We start from the raw sequence: 20957 nt of genomic DNA on the forward strand, positions 1-20957 counted from the left end.
GACGAGAATTATAAAGCAACACTTTTTGACCAATCTCAAATGTTTTTCGAAAAATTCTTTTATCATGAAATGCTTTTGTTCTTGCCTTAATAATTCTTGAATTTTCATATGCATCATTCCTTAATTCCTCAAGTTCATTCAATTGTAATTTTCGCACATTACCAGCATCAACCAAATTTGAATTAAAAGCTTTAATAGCCCAAAGTGATTTATGTTCAAGTTCAACAGGTAAATGACAAGGTTTACCATAAATTAACCGATAGGGTGACATTCCTAATGATGTTTTAAATGCAGTGCGGTAAGCCCAAAGTGCATCATTAAGTCTAAGAGACCAATCTTTTCGGTTTGGGTTAACCGTTTTTTCCAAAATTTGTTTTATCTCCCTATTTGCTAATTCAACTTGACCATTTGTTTGAGGATGATAAGGGGTAGCAATTTTATGTGTAATTCCATATTTCTTCATTAAAGACTCAAATGACTTATTACAAAAATGCTTACCTCCATCACTGATAATGGCTCGAGGGATTCCAAATCGACTTAAAATGTTTTCTCTTAAAAATTTAATCACAGTTTTACTGTCATTATTTCGACAAGAAATTGCTTCAATCCATTTTGAGACATAATCAACTGCAACTAATATATATACAAATCCAAAAGATGATGGAAATGGACCCATGAAATCAATTCCCCAACAGTCAAATATTTCAATTTCAAGTATGGGATTTAAGGGCATCATGTTTCTTTTTGTAATTGATCCCAATTTTTGACATTTTTCACAACTTTTGCAAAATTCATATGTGTCTTTAAACATGGTAGGCCAATAAAATCCACACTGCAAAATTTTAGCAGTAGTTTTTCTTGAAGAAAAGTGACCACCACATGCTTCAGAATGACAAAAATTAATGACACTACTTACCTCATTATCAGGAATACATCGCCGAAAAATTTGATCTGGGCAATATTTGAACAAATAAGGATCATCCCAATAAAATTTCTTTACTTCAACAAAAAATTTCTTCTTCTCTTGAGCATTCCATTGCAAAGGCATTTTACCTGTAACAAGAAAATTAACAATATTAGCATACCATGGCATTGAAGTAACAGAAAATAAAAATTCATCAGGGAAAGAATCATTTATGGGTGTTATATCATTGCAGAATTCGGATGTGAGTCTTGATAGATGATCAGCAACAACATTTTCAACACCCTTTTTATCTTTGATGGTAAGGTCAAATTCTTGTAGTAACAAAATCCAACGAATTAGTCTCGGTTTGGCATCCTGTTTACTCATCAAATATCTCACAGCAGCATGGTCAGTAAACACAACAGATTTAGAGCCAAGCAAATATGAACGGAATTTGTTTAATGCAAATACCACAGCAAGTAATTCTTTTTCAGTTGTAGAATAATTTATTTGAGCACTATCCAAAGTCTTGCTCGCATAATAAATCACAAAAGGCTTACCATCCCTTCTTTGTCCTAAAACAGCACCAACAGCAAAATCACTTGCATCACAAATTAATTCAAATGGCAAAGACCAATCAGGAGATTGCATAATAGGTGCAGATGTTAAAAGACAAATTATTTTTTCAAAAGATTTTTGGCAATCATCATTCCATTCAAACGGTGCATCTTTTAATAAGAGGTTACAAAGTGGTTTAGATATGGCACTAAAGTTTTTTATAAACCTCCTATAAAATCCTGCATGTCCTAAAAAGGATCGCACATCTCTAACTGTTTTTGGTTGTGGCAATTTAGATATGACTTCGATTTTTGCTTTGTCAACTTCAATTCCTTTAATAGAAACAACATGACCCAAAACAATTCCAGAAGTAACCATGTAGTGACATTTTTCCCAATTCAACACGAGTTCTTTTTCAACACATCTTTTTAAAACTTTCTCCAAATTATCAAGGCAATCATCAAAAGAATTCCCAAACACAGTCAAATCATCCATAAAGACCTCTAAACAATGTTCAACCATATCACAAAAAATGCTTAACATACATCTTTGAAATGTTGCAGGAGCATTACAAAGCCCGAATGGCATTCTTTTAAATGCAAATGTTCCAAAAGGACATGTGAATGTGGTCTTTTCTTGGTCCTCAAGTGCTATAGGAATTTGATAATAACCTGAATATCCATCTAAAAAACAGTAGTAGGGATGTCCTGCTACTCTTTCTAAGATTTGGTCAAGGAATGGTAATGGAAAATGATCTTTTCTAGTGGCTTCATTTAATTTTCTATAATCAATGCACATGCGCCAACTAGATGTAATTCGTGTTGGAATTAATTCACCTTTTTCATTTTTAACAACAGTGATTCCAGATTTTTTAGGCACTACTTGTGTAGGACTTACCCACTTACTATCAGAAATAGGGTAGATAATTCCCACATCAAGTAATTTAAGGACTTCTGTTTTGACTACCTCTTTCATGTGTGGGTTTAATCTTCTTTGAGGTTGTTGACATATTTTAGCATTTTCTTCCAAATTAATTCTATGTGTGCAGATTAAGGGATTAATGCCTTTAATGTCATTTAAAGTCCATCCTATTGCATTTTTATGCTTTTTAAGAACAGTTAGTAACTTACCTTCTTGGTCGCTTGTTAAAGTAGAAGAAATCACAACAGGATAAGTTTGTTCTTCTCCAAGAAAAGCATATTTCAATCCTTCAGGCAAAGGTTTCAATTCCATTTTAGGTGCTTCTTGTTGTTCTGTCTTTTCAATACTTCCAAGCTCCTCAAATTTTGGCTCGTCATCATAATTTTGCGAAGTCTGCATAGAATCAAGCAACGAATTTATATTAGAAATATCAAGTTTAAGTTGCTTATTTGACTCAATTGAATTAACTAAACAAACATTAGAAAGTTCAGAAAAATCCCCTTTTTGAATATTTTCCTCGATACAAGATTCAAACAATTCCTTTTGTTCATCAGTATCATCTTCATTCTCATTTTCTTCATTAGGTTGCCTGCACATGTTGAAAACATTCAATTCCAAAGTCATATTCCCAAAGGATAAATTCATTAAACCATTCCTACAATTAATCAAAGCATTAACAGTTGCTAAAAATGGTCGACCTAAAATTACAAGAATTGGTTTGTAATTATTCACAACAGGTTCAGTTTCCAAGACAATAAAATCCACAGGATAAATAAATTTATCAACTTGTACTAAAACATCTTCCACTATTCCTTTTGGTACTTTAACTGATCTATCGGCAAGCAAAAGTGTAGTTGAAGTTGATTTTAACTCACCAAGATTAAGTTGAAGATAAACTGAATATGGAAGCAAATTAACACTAGCACCAAGATCTAGTAAAGCATGCTCAATTCTGTGGTTACCAATAATACAAGAAATGGTAGGACAACCAGGATCTTTATATTTCAACTTATTATTAGTAGACAGAATTGTACTTACCTGTTCGGCCATGAAAGCACTCTTTCTTACCTTCAATTTCCTCTTAACAGTGCACAAGTCCTTTAAAAATTTGGCATATGAAGGAACCTGCTTGATTGCATCTAATAGAGGAATGTTAACTTTCACTTGCTTAAAGATTTCATAAATTTCAGAAGAGTGGTTTGATTTCTTTGGTTTATTCAATGCATGCGGAAATGGTGGTTCAGGTGGAACACTAGTTATTTCTTCACTAGGTGTAAGTTCATTTAGTCCTTCCTTACCCTTTGAATTTTCATCATTTTCATAAGGTTCAGGCATAGGTCTATCAACAACCTTACCACTACGAAGAGTTATAACTGACTTGACTTGGTCTGTGGGTGAATTTTGTTGAATTTTAGGATTTGGTTGTGGTTGGGCTGGAAATTTTCCTTTTTCTTGAATGGTGAGTGCAGAAGCAATTTTAGCAAGAGTATCTTTCAAATCAGAAAAAGTTTGTGCATTTTGATTGTTAATAACATCTTGCTTTCTGATGAATGAATGCATTGTGTCCTCCAGATTTTTCCAAGGTGGTGGAACATATGGTGCATAAGGCTGAGGATTTTGAAAATTTTGTGGAGGTGGTGCTTGTGAAGATTGTGCATTATTATTATTCCTCCAACTGAAATTCGGATGATTTTTCCAACCAGGATTATAAGTCTGTGAATATGGGTTTGGTTTATTGAAAGTGTTAATGACATTAGCTTGATCATTTAGACATTCTTTAAGTGCAGGCAAAGTGGGACACTCTTGAGTGAAAAGATCATTCGAATTACATATGTTACATGCAATTTCTTGAACAGATTTTACTTGATCACTCTTTTTATGCTCCAAAGCTTCAACTTTCCTAACTAGGGATGCAAATTTTGCTTGTAAATCATGATCTTCCCTAAGGTTATGGATTCCTCCACTAGATGGAGATGATTGTTGCTTATTTGTCAATTCAAAAGTTCCAACAGTATCCCAATGTTGTGCATTTTCAGCTAATTGGTCAAGGTAATCTAGTGCATCTTCAGGATTTTTATCCCTAAATTCACCATTACACATCATTTCAACAACCTGTCTACTTTGGGGTATTAAGCCTTCGTAGAAATAAGTGACCAATCGCCAAGTTTCAAAACCATGATGTGGGCATATGTTAAGCAACTCTTTAAACCTATCCCAACATTGGTATAATGTTTCTCCATTTTTTTGAGTGAAAGAAGTGATTTGCCTTTTAAAAGAATTTGTTCTATGAGGTGGAAAGAATTTTTTCAAAAACTGTTCTTGCATGTTATTCCAACTTCTTACTGATCCAGATCTAAGGTTTTGTAGCCAAGTTTTAGCTTTATCTTTTAATGAAAAAGGAAAAAGCTTTAATCTAATTATGTTCATGCTACAATTTTGGTCCGTGTATGTATTACAAACTTCCTCAAAATCTCTTAGATGCAAGTACGGATTCTCAGATTCTAAACCATGAAATGTTGGTAAAAGTTGGATAATACCTGGTTTAAAATTGAATTGAGATGCTTCTGGAGGAAATACTATACACGACGGTGCTCCGGTTCTGGTTGGATTCATGTAGTCTCTCAGAGTCCTTGGTTGATTCTGATCATGCCCATGTTGAGATTGGTTGTCTCCCTGATCAATTTGAGGATTAAGTTCGCCCAAAACGTTTTTGCCTTCATTCTCATCCATAATTGGTGGTGGAGATTGAGATCTACGAATTAACCTGCCACTTGAAGATCGAGACCAACGTCTCATGCAAGGGTTATGTTATAAAGATAATATTTACACAAATTGATAATAAAATAAAATTAAAAATTAAATATGCAAATAATATAAGTGTACAAAAGAAAATTAAATAACAATTTTGGTGGTTGAACCCACTAGTTAACAATATAAAATAAATGCAAAAGAAAGAAAAAGAAAAAATGGTAGTTAAACCCACCAATAAAGCAAAAAAATAAAATAAAATAAAATAAACGCAAAATAATAAAATAAATAAATAAAATGGTGGTTGAACCCACCAATAAAAAAAATAAAGCAAAAACAAAATACAAAATTAAATAAATACTGAAAATAAAAATTAGGAGTTAGTAGTTAGTTTGGTGGTTGAACCCACCAATAAAGCAAAAATAAATAAATACGAAATTAAATAAATGCAGAAAATTAAATAACTGAAATTAAAAAAGTTAGCAGTTAGCAGTTAGTAAGTTAAGAGTTAGTAATTAGAGTTAGTAGTTAAAGTTAGTTTAGTCCAAAATATGTTGAGGAATTTCGTCTAGGGATTCTATTGCAAATTATTTTTAATTTTATGGTCAAACTGTAATTTTTAGAAGTTTAGAATTATTTTTAATTTTATGGCCAAACTGTAATTTTTAGAAGTTTAGAATAGAAATTTGGAATGAAAGTGAAACAGTTGGGGTGAAACTAGAATTATGAAAGATATGGGGACAAAAGAGAATTTAAGAAAAGAAAAAGGGGGTAAACGAAATTTTACATATAAGAGAAAAATAAAAAACGGAAAAACAAACCAAATAAAAAAAACTTTTCCCCGGCAACGGCGCCAAAAACTTGACACATCTTAAAAGTAATTTTTAACTCTCAAGTATAAGAGTGTCTTGTTGTATTATAACTCGGTGAGTCCGAGGTCGATCCACAGAGAAAAGATTTAATTAGTTTATTTTATTTTATCTAAAAATTAAAATTAAAATTTGAATATAAACAACTTAATTTAAATGAAACTATGGAATTGAACTAGTTAGGGTTATGGATCCACTCTTAGAAATAAATAAAACTTAATAAATTCTTTTTGCCAATTTTTTTTAGATTTATTACCCAAAAGATTAATTATACAAATTATTATTATTTTCCCTTTAAATTTTATGATGGATTAAGTATTTATTGTGCCAAAATTTAATTTGTCTACAATAAGTCAAAATACCATTTCACCATGCCTTATATTAAGATCTTAAGAATTTATTGTGCCAAATTCATTTGTTTGTCTACAATAAATCAAATTTTCAAAATATAAAACATGTATAAAATTAAATAGAAAATAATTTAATTTATAAAATTAAACATAGAATTTGATTAAATCATATTTATTTCTTAAGAGTTTCACCTTCCCCTAACTAATATTATTTAGTTAAGCATAATTAAAATAAAAAGAAGTAGTAAAATTGAATTACTTATAATTAAAAGAAATAAAAACAACTAAAATTGGAAATAAAACTAATTTTATTAATGAAAATAATTATACAAAATATTAAAAACACACCTGGAAATCAAGATTACAAGGAGATGGAGAGAATTTGAGAAGAAGAGAGTTGTAGAGAGATGATTAAAACATAAAAATGAGGCCTTATTTATAGAAAAATAAATTCATAATCCAGTGCTTTGTGGTCCATCATAGGCTTCATGCATGTGCTCCTCACAACCCTTAGATCAAGATCCAATGGCTAGTCAAACTTCAAAAGTCAACATCACACATGGCATCATTTGACTCGTCCGATTTGCCCAAAGAACGGTTGAGATTTGGCGGGTTAATGGGTGGATCGGGTCGACCCAAATACAAAGATTCGGATCCTCCAACTTGCTTCACCAACCATTGCCACGTGGCACAATCATGGCCATTGAATCATGAACGGTTGAGATTTAGTCAAGATTGCCAATTATCCCATGCACTCATATCTATTGTAAGCTCATTTCATCATCCAATCAGTGCTCGGTCAACAGGAAAAGTCAACTTTTTTTTACACAAGCCTAATTTTAAGCCGATCTTGACTGATCTTAAGGTTTTCGGACCTCCGGAATCCAAATTTGACCTCCGTTTATCTGTTTGGAGCCTCGAAGTACGTGAAATTAATAATTTTCCTAATAAACACATAAAAATACACAAAATTAAATATATTTAAAACATAATTAATAATTCATAATATATTACATAAACACAAATATAAATTATAACATAAGCATAAAATAACATATTATCGCTTGATAATTAAACAATTTTTAATACTAATCATGAAGCAGTCAACTGGACGGTACATGTTCTAAATCGAAGTCCAACTTTTGCCGTGAGAAATATGACTCCGGAAGAAGCGTGGAGTGGAATCAAACCTTCGGTAGAGTATTTCAGAGTCTTTGGCTGCATCTCTCATGTTCATGTGCCTGATAGCAAACGAACAAAACTAGATGATAAAAGTCATATTTGTGTTCTATTGGGAGTAAGCGAGGAGTCGAAGACTTACCAACTTTATGATCCTATTTCATAAAGGTTATTATAAGTCGAGATGTTGTGTTCGAGGAAGACAAAAGTTGGGATTGGGATAAGAAGTATGAGGAAGCAATTGCATGTGATTTGGAATGGGGTGATCGTGAGTAAAAAGTGGTGGAGATCGATAGAAATGTAGGGATGAGTGAATCTGATTCTGATGTTAATGTTGAAGAAGAGGAGAATTTTTCCTCTGATTCTCTAGCCGAGGAGAGCTCACCTAGCTCGAATGAAGGGATGATTAGGAGACCACTAGCTTGGATGCAAGACTATGAGACATGAGAAGGACTATCTTAAGAAGAAGTTCAGTTGGCCATGTTTGCAGCTGCTGATCCTATTCGCTTCGACGATGCCGTAAAAAGCGAGAAATGGAGGAAAGCCATGGATGTGGAAATAGAAGCAATAAAACGGAATAATACATGGGAACTGACAGAATTACTTGAAGGTGGAAAAAAAATTGGAGTGAAATGGGTTTACAAAACCAAGTTTAATAAGAATGGTGAAGTTGATAAATACAAGGCAAGGCTTGTAGTGAAGGGGTACTCTCAGCAGCATGGGGTAGATTATACAGAAGTATTCGCACCTGTAGCACGTATGGAAACAATTCGTTTGGTAGTAGCTCTTGCAGCTCAAAAAGGATGGGCTATCTATCAGCTAGATGTTAAGTCGGCATTTCTATATAGTGAGCTGAATGAAGAGGTTTTTGTGGAATAGCCGCTTGGTTATGTGAAAAAGGGTTATGAACACAAGGTTTATAAATTAAAAAAGGCACTCTACGGCCTTAAGCAAGCACCGCGTGCTTGGTACAGCCGCATAGAAGTTTATTTTTTGAAAGAGGGTTTTGAGAAATGTGACTATGAACATACTCTGTTCATCAAGACAGGGAAAGAAAGTAAACTTTTGATTCTGAGTTTGTATGTAGATGATCTCATCTTTACTGGCAATGATGAATTGATGGTCTTAGAATTTAAAAGTTCCATGAAACATGAGTTCGATATGACTCATCTTGGCAAAATGAGGTATTTTCTTGGTCTTGAAATCTTGCAGAATTCAAGAGGTGTGTTTATCAGTCAGAAAAAATATGCATTAGAGGTGCTGCAAAGGTTTAGGATGGATGGAAGCAACTCAGTTCAAAATCCAATTGTCCCAGGTTGTAAACTCGTGAAGGATGAAAGTGGTGTTAAGGTAGACAAAATTTATTTCAAACAAATTGTGGGTAGTCTCATGTATCTTACAAATACTCAACCGGATGTGATGTTCGTAGTGGGTCTTATCAGTAGGTACATGGAGAATCCTACTGAGCTTCATCTCCAAGTAGCTAAAAGGGTGTTGAGATATTTGAAGGGGACACTTGATTTCAGAATTTTCTATAAGAATAGAGGAAATAATGAACTCATTGCTTACACTGATAGTGATTATGCTGGGGATTTAGAAGATAGAAAAAGCACTTCAGGTTACGTTTTTTTGTTGAGCTCAGAAGCAGTATCTTGGCTATAAAAAAAGCAACTAGTAGTGAGTCTCTCCACTACTAAAGCTGAATTCATTGCTGCGGCTTCTTGTGCATGTTAAACAGTTTGGTTGAAAAGGGTGTTGGATAATTTGGGTCTGAAACAAGGTAAGACAACTAGTATTCAGTGTGATAGTAGTTCTGCAATCAAACTTTCGAAGAACCCAGTAATGCATGGTCGAAGTAAGCACATAGATGTGCGTTTTCATTTTCTTCGGGAGCTTACAAAGGCTGGTACTGTAGAATTGGTCTATTGCAACACACAAGAACAATTAGCCGATGTAATGACTAAGCCACTCAAGCTGGATGTCTTCTTAAAGATGCCTGCATCATTAGGAGTCTGCTCTGAAACTGATGTAAACTGATGCATTAGCATTCAGTTTAAAGGAGGAAATGTTGAGTTGATTTTGTTACTACTTAGTCAAAATAAAACCTCTATTGTTAAGGGTAACGTTATTTGTTGATTTTAGTCTTCCATGTCTTTAGGAGTCATTAAACATGGGTTCCTGTTTTGTTGCTTGGTTCGTTATGTAAGGCTATTTAATAGCCAAAGTTATTCTCATTTTATAATAGTGAAAATTCTTCTCAGCATTTAGAATTCTTCCATACTCTGTAGCTTTTAACAACTATAAGCTTTTATTGCGCAAATTGTGAGGACTTTAAGTTGTGAATTTGCAGCAAGTTGCAAAAGCTTTGGATCAAGGTAGCAGCAGGTAGTAGAAAACTTCACAGCAAACTTGAAAGCTTGGCCATGGCTAACCAAGGTAAAAATTCCAACTTGTCTCTCTCAAGTATGTGTTTGATTTAATCTGCAAGATCATGGGATTTTGAATGTAAATTATTTTACCATTATCAAGGTCAACTTTGTCGATACGAACAACAATTATATTGACATATTTATTATATTCTTGTGAAAATGATAGATTCCATGGTCATGCTTTAATATTACGAAAAAGGAAAATTGATTTATTGGTCTTATAAATCACTCGAAGTATTTTGGGAAAATCAATTAATTTTATGTAATTATTGGGGAGACATGCTATTATGGCCATCGCATTGTAGTAGGGCAGATTTTAATTTTATTGTGCTGATGTTAGTTTTATTTGAATGTTAGTGTTATTTGAATAACAATGATTTTTAAGTAATTACTTGTTTTGGTGCTTATTTCAAAACAAGGGAATCTATTTCCCTTAATGATTTGTGGGAATGAAAAAAATCTAGATTTAAAGCATAGGTGAGCCTATGGCCCACTCTAAAGCATAAGCGAGCCTATGAACTACTAAGAAATAACCTAATTTATATTAGAGATTTATAGGAAAATTAACCAAACCCAACGTTTTAATTTTAAATAATTAACCTGATATATTTTGAATAGCACTTCGTTTTTCATTTTTAATCTTATAATTGAAAAATGAATGAGCTTTCAAACTAAACAATATAACAAAAATGTTGACAGATAATAGAATATTATTAACTTCAACAACGTTTTGATAGGATTTGTCACATTTTATGAATGGGTAAATGCTCATTCAGTCTTTATATTTGAGTTAAGTCTCTATTTTGTTCTTATATTTAAAAAAACTCAAAATATTCTATTATTAAATATGTTATTTTTTTTTACAATAATACCCTTACAACAATATTCTTGGAGATATTAATAAAAAGAAAAAAATGATCATTTATCAAATTAACCTTAAGCATAACATAAAAATTTACTCAAACTTTGATTTACTATTTTACTTTTAGGATATCAAACATTGCTTTAAGTTGGCTAATAAAAATTTATTTATAAATAGTTATTAGTAAGACTATTGCACAAGTATTAAAAAAAAATATCTTCCATACTGATATTTATTGGTTAATTTACTAATAAATAATTATTGGTTAATTTATTGATTAACTTTTTTATAGATAAATTAATTAATGCAAAGAATATTATTAAAATAGTATTATTGCAAAAGACAAAGTAAGGGTAATAATGTATCATATTTAACTACAAGGGTGTTTTGAGATATTATTTAGAATATAGGGACTGAACGAGTACTTAAGTCAAAATATATGAACTAAACGAGCATTTACCCTTAAAAAACAAGAATTTGTGCTAAGATAGCCATCATTCAATCACAAAAATGATAGTATAATTTTATTTTTTATTTTCTTTAATGACATTTTTTATAAATATGCTATATATATTAAGATTTAGGAGTTATTCATTTTTTTTTGTCTGAAACCTAAATTTTAATTATTTTCATACATTTAAGATTTTTAGTTTGTTTGTCTTAATTTGTGCTAAAAAGAATGATCCAATGATAGTAACGATTGCATTTGATTCATTTTACAAAAGGGAGCACATTTTACATAGTATAATTAAAATGGGATGGCTTTGTTTTAGGTTATGTTCATTAATGAAAATATTTCTTGGACTTATGACGTTTTAAGCTAAATAAATTCGATTTTATATTCTAATAAAATTTCTTTCGTCCCGTCGATATTACCTTGAAAAAATAATTAATAAATGTAACAAACAATAATAAAATGCCTTTACCCTACTACTCATAAAACTTTGCCCCATCCAAGAATTTATTTTCACATGCCTCCAATTGCCTTTTTCTTTTTCTCTCCAAACCACCAAGAAGGTGGCAGTTATGGACCTTAACCTACAATATAAATAAAAAAATAAAGAAAAAATAAAGAGGGGACATAACTAAAAAAAAAGTAAGAATAAAAAGAAAGTTACAAAAAAGTTTTAAAACATAAGCCAGCAAGGCGAAATCAACATCAAATATATGGGATCTCGAGAGCATTCGATTGAAGAATACTAGACAAACCAGCTGGAAGGTCCCCAAAACTAAAATATCGCTGACAAGTTGGATGAGTGTAGTCTTAGTTGGTCATGAAGTCAGCAGCAGATGTAGTCTCCCGAAAGACATGACTGATAATGATAAAATAACAAGAATCCAGCCAATGAGATAAGTAAAATTCCATCACACAGAGCCATGAGAAATAGTCTAAGAAACCATGGTGGCTAATTCAGACTCCACCTCAAGAACAACATAACCAAGCTGAATAGCAAGATCCAATCCCCTTTTCTTTTTTCTTTTTTTTAATAAAATTTTTCCCCTTATGTGTGTATGAGATATTAGAATAAATTAAAAATTTTAATACTATTTAAAATATTATTGCTAGGGTTTTTATTATTTGCATCATTATGTCAATAATATTGTAATTCATATAAGGATTTGTTTCTTTTTACTAATCCTCTGTGTGCTTTATTTTCTGCAATTTGTTATTTCTAGCATATATGATAAATTTAGGGGTAATGAATAGTGAAATAAACAATAATCGGTGAACAATGATTTTAGGATTAATTAATTAGATTTATTAATTTATCTAGTGATTTAATTTGCCTACACTTGTTATGATAGATCTAAATTCTTAAGAAGTGGTATTAGAGCAATGCCACTAACAATTTGTTTGGTAAGCTTTTTGGATCTTGATCTATTTTTGTAGTGTTTGGTGAGATTTTGGGATCTTGATTTATTTTTGTAGGCATGGATTTGTAGAGAAAAAAAAAGATCTACTGCTTTTCCACCATTACTTGATGACACCAATTATTCGTATTGGAAGCAAAGGACAACAACTTTTATTGAATCTATTGACATAAGAGCTATGAAATGTGTAAGGACAAGCTATATTTTACCCATCATGTTTGATCGAGATAAAAAAAAAAAACATAATTCTTAAGCTTGTGAATGAATATTCCAACGTTGAAATTTAAAAATCTAGCTTTAATTCCAAGGCGTTCAATGCAAATTTCAATGGAGTTGACATCAATAAGTATGATTTAATCTCTACATGTACGACTACAAGGAAGCTAGTGACAATCTTTGAGATACTCATTGAAGGAGACAATTTGGTAAAACGTTTTCAACTTCAAAAACTTGCAATTGAATTTGAAAATCTTAGGATGAATGAAAATGAAGAACTTGCTGATTTTAATGGTAAACTACTTAAGATTGCTAATACTTCATACTCTCCTAGTAAAAGAATTTCTGAGGAAGAATTAGTTAGAAAATTTTTGAGATCTTTGCCAAATAGATTTCTTATTAAAGTTGTAGCTATTGAAGAATATTGTGGTATTAGCACAATGACAAAAAATCAAGTGATTACCAAACTATAAAATTTTGAGACTAGTCACATGAAGAAAAAGAAAGAAAAAAGTATTGGTTTTGAAGTTGAGACGCCAAATTCAGAAAATGATTATGATGATGCTGATGATGGTAATAATGAAGTTAAAACATTATTATGCAAACTAAGTAATTGTATCTTATTTTGATGATTTTGCGGTCTGTAGAATTTCTCATCATTATCGACACCATACTGTTGTGCAAATTTTAATGTACTCGCAAGCGCACGAATCTATTGTAGTATAGATCAATGGTGACGAGTGTCGATCCCACGAGGAGGTGGATTTTAATTATATGTAGAATTAATTTTGTAAATGGGTGGTTGAAATTGTGGTGGAAGTGATTTCAATTATCCTAAAATTGGAATTGAGATGGCGATAATAAATTCTAAAATTGGAATTGCAATGGCGAGAATAAATTGAAGCGAAATCTATTGAAATGACGTACTTGGGTATCTGGATCCGTATCAACATGCATCATGGGCTAAATAATCCGTATTAATGCCAATTAAATCATGAGGGGGGAATCCACACCTCATGAACCACACTCTAATCAATATGGTGCTAAGAGCTTATCGTGCCAAATAATAATAACCTTGTACTAGAGGGCCGGTGAAACCAAGGCGGTACTAGACAAGAATATTATTATTTGTCGACGAGAAGTCAAAACATCCACAAAAACTAGAGGGGAAGAGAAAATAAATTTACCAAATTAAGCCCATGACACATGTTGAGACTTCACCTTCAACCCAAGCTTGAAAGAAAATTAGCCATTCACAATTGAACTAGGGGCAAAATGGGAATTTATTAAAATACGAAGAAAATACAAGATGGAGAAGAAATTACAGAAAATGGATCCCAAAAATGGATTCAGAGATATCAAATTAGGGGGGGGAGGCCCCCTTTTTATAGATACATGGAGTAAATCATGGCCATCGGATTAAAAACAGTTTGGACGCTCAGGATTACGCCACGTCATCAGTCAACAGTCCACGGTTTGACCACGCGGATGAACAGTAACGCGGTTTGACTCGGATGAACAGTAACGCAGTTTGACTCGGATGAACAGTAACGCGGTTTGGTTGAAAATAATCCTGTGTGATGCATGTACCGTACACGAGATTTTTCATCCACTGATATGCTGCCACGTCACCATCAACAGTACATAAGAATTTTAGCCCAACAGGATCGTGACACCTCATCAGTCAATGTCACATCATCGGTCAATGCCACGTCATCGATCCGTCTATGTGAACAGTGTTGTGAACAGTAACGTAGTTAGTACCGTACACGTGAATAGTACCGTACATATGAATAGTGTCATTTTTCCTTTTATGCTCCTCCTAAGGTTTTCGACCGTCCTGAGTTCAAAAGTGATGTCCGTTTTGCCGTCTAATCTCTCCTTTATTGTGAAATGACTATAATGCCCCTAAAATACATAAAATACTTAATTAAAATAAAACACATGTAATTAAATCACAAGAAGGTTAAATATATAAAAGTAAGGGTTGTTAGTAAGACTTGAAATGTAAAATGACGGTTTTCTCCTTTATAAATATGCATTTTCTAACACTCAACATACCCCCCAACTAGCTTATTGCTAGTCCCTAGCAAATAAAGCGAAAATAAAATTCAAATTCAAAAAATTTTTTTTTTTTTAATAGAAACACTCGTATTTATTCCGTCAGATTAATGATAGCAATCAAATAAAAGTATAAGCATTATCTCCAGTCTAAAGTAACATCACACCCACATCAACCATCCACATGAATCAGCCCAGTAGACTTTGTCATAGCTACTTTCAAGAATGACATGTCAAACCCCAAAATCTCACTGGAAGTAGTGACACTCTCACAAAGAAATTAAAACCAATAAAAATAGTCACTCCAATGAATGGTAATTGAGAGAGAAAATAATAAAGAAGTGATATCACGTGCTCTCACCAAGATGAAATAAATATGCCCTCAGCTTATAAATAATACAAACTCAAGTCAAACAAAAATGCTAGTCAACCCACTTTATTTATTTATTTTTTTTATTATGCATCACTACATCTTTTTAGCCCATATAACTAGCTTCTACTTCAAACTATAGTTCCCTAAAATCAAGAAGGACTTTTATTAGGACGTAACGTAGGCTAGGGACATGGCTAACAAAGAAGGGAAAGAAGGAAAACAAAGTGTATGTTTGAGAAAAATGTAGAGAATTTTTTTTTTTTTGGAAGTTGCAAGGTGGATTTCATCTATTATTTTTATTTTTATTCTTTTGAAACAACAACTTTTGTTTTGTTTTTTTTTTCTCTTTTTTTTTTGGCATAACTTCACTGAACAAAATAATTATTTACATTTTTCTCAAACATAAATAGGTGATGGAACTTATAAGATATCGGGTAATACTCCAAATCGGAGTGGGTCAAGATGATAAGTTGACAAAGAAAAGGTTTTTTTTTTTTTAAAGGCTCAAAAGGGTTAACTATGGATATTTAATAAAAGGGATGGCTAGAAAGGCTCAAACGGATCAAAGATTACCTTTCCATCGTCTTTTAGGGCTCTAAATAATCATCCATATCTACTAGTTAGATGGGCCTCCCAATATAACAACACACATTTTTTTCTTTTTTTTTTATTTTACAATTTTTTTAAGGGTTAACTCAAAAGCAATTTAGAGATCGTGTGTAAAATAATAAACTGCTAAGCTGTATAAAGAGTGGGCAAAAGGGTTATTCTCCAAGAAAAATAATAGGCTCAAAAACTCACTTGGTACTTATTATGACATGTTCATTCCTTCAAGTAACTCATATTTGTCTCCGACATCAACATGTAGAGTAGCAAACATAATTTAACATCACTTAAGACCAAAGATAATACAAATACTAAAATTTAAAATTAATCATGTCATCCAATGTTAAAACAAATCACACAATTTTTTTTTTTAAACATCATTCTACCCCCCAACCTATTCTAAACGTGAAAGGAAAATATGCATGCAGAAATGTGAAAATGATGCATAAAAACTAATTAGAAAAGTTACACGTAAAATGATAGAAAACGAAAATATATATATTTTTTTAAAGAAGATGCGTTTCTAGAGGAACTACACTCCATATTCAGCAATCTTCGACTCACAAGTTGGAAAATGTATATTTATAGAGGAGAAATTAAAAAGAAGAAAAATAAACATAAAAACATAATAAAGAAAAAGAAAATGTCTGAATTTTTTTTTAATTTTTTAATTTTTTTTTTACGATGAAGATGCGTTTCTAGAGTCACTACACTCCATATTCAGCCATCTTCGACACAAAACGTTAGCAACGGTTAGTTTCTACAACAAAAATGAGTAAAAACTTAACCAAAATTCCACAATTGTCGACTATTCCCTCCCTCCAACCAGAACGAAACATTGTCCTCAATGTTTGAAAGGAAAGAAGTATAGCTTAGAAGACATCACCTGGGTGGTGCAACACAGAAAACAATATTTACAAGCGGAGAGTTAAATCTAATTTGTACTTCTTACTGCGGCTACTGTTACCATCATTATTTGGGCGCTCCAACACAAAGGTCCAGGGGTCTGGCTCCGGTTTATAAGCTTGTAACATATCAAGTAGCTCATTAGCAGTGTGAGCACAAATAAAAAGTTTTTTCACATTAAAAGGAATGAAATAGTTTTTTATTGCATGGTTAAGAAATGCGATAAAGCCATCATAAAAGTTATTGACATTTAACAAACCGATGGGTTTTTGGTGGATGTGCATATGGGCCCAAGATGCTAGCGTGATAAGTGCCTCTAGTGTTGCAAGATCTCCTGGAAGGAAAATAAAAGCATCAGCATGATTAAGCATTTCAGTTATTCTTTCTTGCATACCTGAGACGACTAACTCTTCTCCAGTTGATGAGTCAGACGAACTGCCCAATGGTTTTAAGACTCTTGGGATGATACCTAACACTTGACTTCCTCTGATAAAAGCTGCTTCTGAGACCATTTTTGATAACCCTCGATTACCTCCTCCATACACCAAGTGTAATTTTCTCTCTGCTATGCTTCGACCAAGATCTATGGCTGCCTCAACGAACTCTTTATGTTTGCCATATGTAAATCCAGAAAGCACACAAATGTTCTTGAATTGTCTATTGGGAGTAGCTGACATTGTGATACTTCTCAAAAATAATTTGTGAGTGCTTGACAAAAAAGAAATCACATTTAAGAGTCTCGGTGATAGTGGGTCATGGTTGTGTATGAGGTAATATGTCAGTGTCAAATAACGCGTAAAGCACGTGGCTCGCAAGTCAAAAAGAAAACAGTAAAAAGGAAAAACAAACAGTAATAAAATTATTAAAGACAATAATGCAAACAATAAGACAATAGTGAAATAAAATAACAATAAAGTAAAAGGATATTTACAGGTAGTTGCGACTGTGGCTCACATCTTCCTCTGGTTTTACGTCCAGAAACGGCTTGAACGCCCTCTATGGGTCGAGGATAGGCTTCCTATCCAGTTTTCTTATAAACTGGCAAACATGGTCGTTTATAGTCAGATTCCCGAGACTATATCGTGCATGCTCTTTCTAGAATAATGGCCATAACTGGAGAATCGCTCCTTGCACATATCCACTGGGATGCGTTTCAAGAGATAAAAGGATATCATCCAGTGACTCCTTATTCAAGCCATCCCTAATGAATTGAATCTTATCTTCCCTGTTATCAGGCATCATTCCTAAAGAACATGGGTTTTTATTGCAACTCATTCTGGCACACTTATGACAAGCAACAGAAATTCTTCGAGCTCGTCGTTTTCTTGCATAATTTCCTTTACCACAACCAGGCATGTATGCAATAAATTTGGAGGTAACTCACCTGCCGATCGTACTTTAGCCTCGATTAACCAACGGATGTCAGCAGGTATGTTATTCCTCATGAATAATCGCATGCGTTCGGACCGAGCTTTATAGATCGTAAGGAGGGCATTCTGAGGAAGTGAAGGGAATCGCTTGTGAAGCTTCGCTAGAATCGCGTTTCTGTCCATACCTTCGCCTCAGAATATCAGTTATTATGGGAAACTGAAGTAACCGACTTGATTGTCACGGAGTACCGTTATCCGCCACTTCACCGGGGTAACAAACTAAAGCACACAAACAGAAAAATAAATTAAAACACACAAAGAAAATTAAAATCGTCCTCTTATTGAATTTACCTCAAGCTCCAACTGGATGTCGTAAACACTTCTCTCAATGTCTCGGAGTTGGCGTTCTAAACCCTCAACATAGGCTACTAACTCTGGTGGTTGTAGAGCCCAAATGCGTTGTGTTTTACAAAATTGAATTTGCCTTTTGAGATGAGTTTTGACACGTTGAAGTGGTTTAAGAATGTTTAGGAGGAACGGTCTAAGTATGAGACTCATGATTAAAAATGATAAGAGAAAACTTAATGGTAAAATAAATACACTTATGCAAAAACAATTTCAATTAGCAAAAGAATAATAATAAAAAGAAAGAAAGAAAAATCAAATCAACGAAAAGAAAAAAAAATCAATTCAAATTTGGTGGGTCACTCAAATATATTTCGGTGTCTTCTTCATGTGGTTGGTACTCTAGATATGGCTTTAATCTTTGACCATTAACTTTAAACGTGACATCGTTCTTTGGGTCCTTAATTTCAATTGCCCCATGTGGAAAAACAGTATGAACAATAAAGGGACCAGACCAACGAGAGCGTAACTTACCCGGGAATAGGTGCAAGCGAGAATTGAATAAAAGCACTTTCTGACCTGGAGTGAACGATTTTCTCATAATTTGCTTATCATGAAAGACTTTCATTCGTTGCTTGTAAATCTTGGCATTTTCGTATGCATCATTGCGAATTTCTTCAAGTTCTGCCAGCTGTAATCTTCTTTCTGAGCTGGCTTGCTGCATGTCAAAATTGAATTTCTTGATGGCCCAATATGCACGATGCTCGAGTTCCACAGGTAGGTGGCAAGCTTTTCCATACACTAGCCTGTAGGGTGACATCCCAATCGGGGTCTTGAAAGCCGTTCTATATGCCCATAAGGCATCATCAAGTCTTAATGACCAATCTTTTCTGTCCGGCCTCATCGTCTTTTCTAATATGTGCTTTATTTCTCGATTGGAGATCTCAACTTGGCCACTGGTTTGCGGATGATACGGGGTCGCCACTTTGTGTGTGATTGAATACTTTGTCAAAAGAGCTTTGAATGCTTTGTTACAAAAGTAGGCACCACCATCACTAATTATTGCTCGAGGGAATCCAAAGCGTGAAACAATGTTGCTTTTCAAAAATGCTATCACCACCTTGTGATCATTGGTCCTACATGGAATTGCTTCTACCCATTTTGATACGTAGTCAACAGCAACCAATATGTATTGATAGCCAAAAGACGGGGGAAAGGGTCCCATGAAGTCGATACCCCATACATAAAAAATCTCAACCACTAAAATTGGATTTAGTGGCATCATATTCCTTCGCGTAATGCTCCCCATTCGTTGACACCTATCACATGAAGAACAGAAAGTGTAAGCGTCTCGAAATATAGTTGGCCAATATAAACCACATTGTAAAACTTTAGTTGCTGTTTTCTTAGCACTGAAATGGCCTCCACAAGCTTGTTCATGGCAGAATGAAAGAATATTATGAATTTCACTTTTTGGGACACATCGTCTAACAATTTGATCTGCACAATACTTGAACAAATACGGGTCATCCCAAAAGAAATTCTTTATTTCTGCAAAGAATTTAGCCTTGTCTTGCTTGGTCCAATGCTCTGGAAGTTTACCTGTAACAAGATAATTAACTATATCAGCATACCAAGGTAATACTTCCACACTCATTAATTGTTCATCTGGAAATGACTCATTTAATGGTAATGGTTCTATAATTGTGTCAAAATGGAGACGAGAGAGATGGTCCGCCACAACATTTTCTGTCCCTTTCTTATCTTTGAATTCCAAGTCAAATTCCTGCAAAAGTAACACCCAACGAATTAGTCTAGCTTTTGCATCTTTCTTTGTGAGAAGATATTTAAGAGCAGCATGATCTGTTAATATAATTATTTTACAACCAATGAGATAAGATCGAAATTTCTCCAATGCAAACACTACTGCTAGCATTTCTTTTTCAGTAGTTGAATAGTTCAACTGTGCATCATTCAATGTCATACTAGCATAGTAAATAACATGCGGAATTCGATCAACTCTTTGTCCTAATACTGCTCCTACTGCATAGTCAGATGCATCACACATGAGCTCAAATGGTAAGCTCCAGTTTGGGGGCTAAATGATGGGTGATGATGTCAACAAATGCTTTAATTTTTCAAACGCAACAAGACATGAATCATTAAAGACAAAAAGTACATCCTTAGCAAGTAGATTGCATAAGGGTCTGGAAACTTTGCTAAAATCTTTAATGAAACGTCTATAAAAACCAGCATGCCCAAAGAAAGATCTTACTTCTCTGATTGTTTTAGGTGGAGGAAGATTAGAAATGAGATCCACATTGGCTTTGTCAACCTCAATACCTTTGCTCGAAATGATATGACCGAGAACAATACCTTGTTTTACCA

At 33.3% G+C, this 20957-nt stretch overlaps 1 protein-coding gene and 1 non-coding gene across 2 annotated transcripts in view; one reads left to right on the forward strand and one right to left on the reverse strand.

The window, feature by feature from the left end:
* LOC112100886 overlaps positions 1 to 5113 on the reverse strand; it is a 7507-nt gene extending 2394 nt beyond the window's left edge. Inside the window, exons 1-9 of the mRNA XM_024190752.1 lie at positions 4968 to 5113; positions 4280 to 4502; positions 3548 to 4183; positions 3259 to 3508; positions 2908 to 3081; positions 2593 to 2850; positions 1887 to 2145; positions 1258 to 1316; positions 258 to 882 (exon numbers count right to left, since the gene is read on the reverse strand). Of these exons, the coding sequence (XP_024046520.1) occupies positions 258 to 882; positions 1258 to 1316; positions 1887 to 2145; positions 2593 to 2850; positions 2908 to 3081; positions 3259 to 3508; positions 3548 to 4183; positions 4280 to 4502; positions 4968 to 5113 (2630 nt within the window). The remainder of the gene's footprint in view (positions 1 to 257; positions 883 to 1257; positions 1317 to 1886; positions 2146 to 2592; positions 2851 to 2907; positions 3082 to 3258; positions 3509 to 3547; positions 4184 to 4279; positions 4503 to 4967) is intronic.
* Positions 4554 to 4662, forward strand: LOC112101243. The gene has a single exon (XR_002907370.1). It is a non-coding gene; the product is annotated as a small nucleolar RNA R71 (small nucleolar RNA).
* Positions 5114 to 20957: the final 15844 nt, after the last annotated feature.

This window comes from Citrus clementina, unplaced genomic scaffold (assembly GCF_000493195.1).
Source record: "Citrus clementina cultivar Clemenules unplaced genomic scaffold, Citrus_clementina_v1.0 scaffold_2, whole genome shotgun sequence".
NCBI lineage: Eukaryota > Viridiplantae > Streptophyta > Magnoliopsida > Sapindales > Rutaceae > Citrus > Citrus x clementina.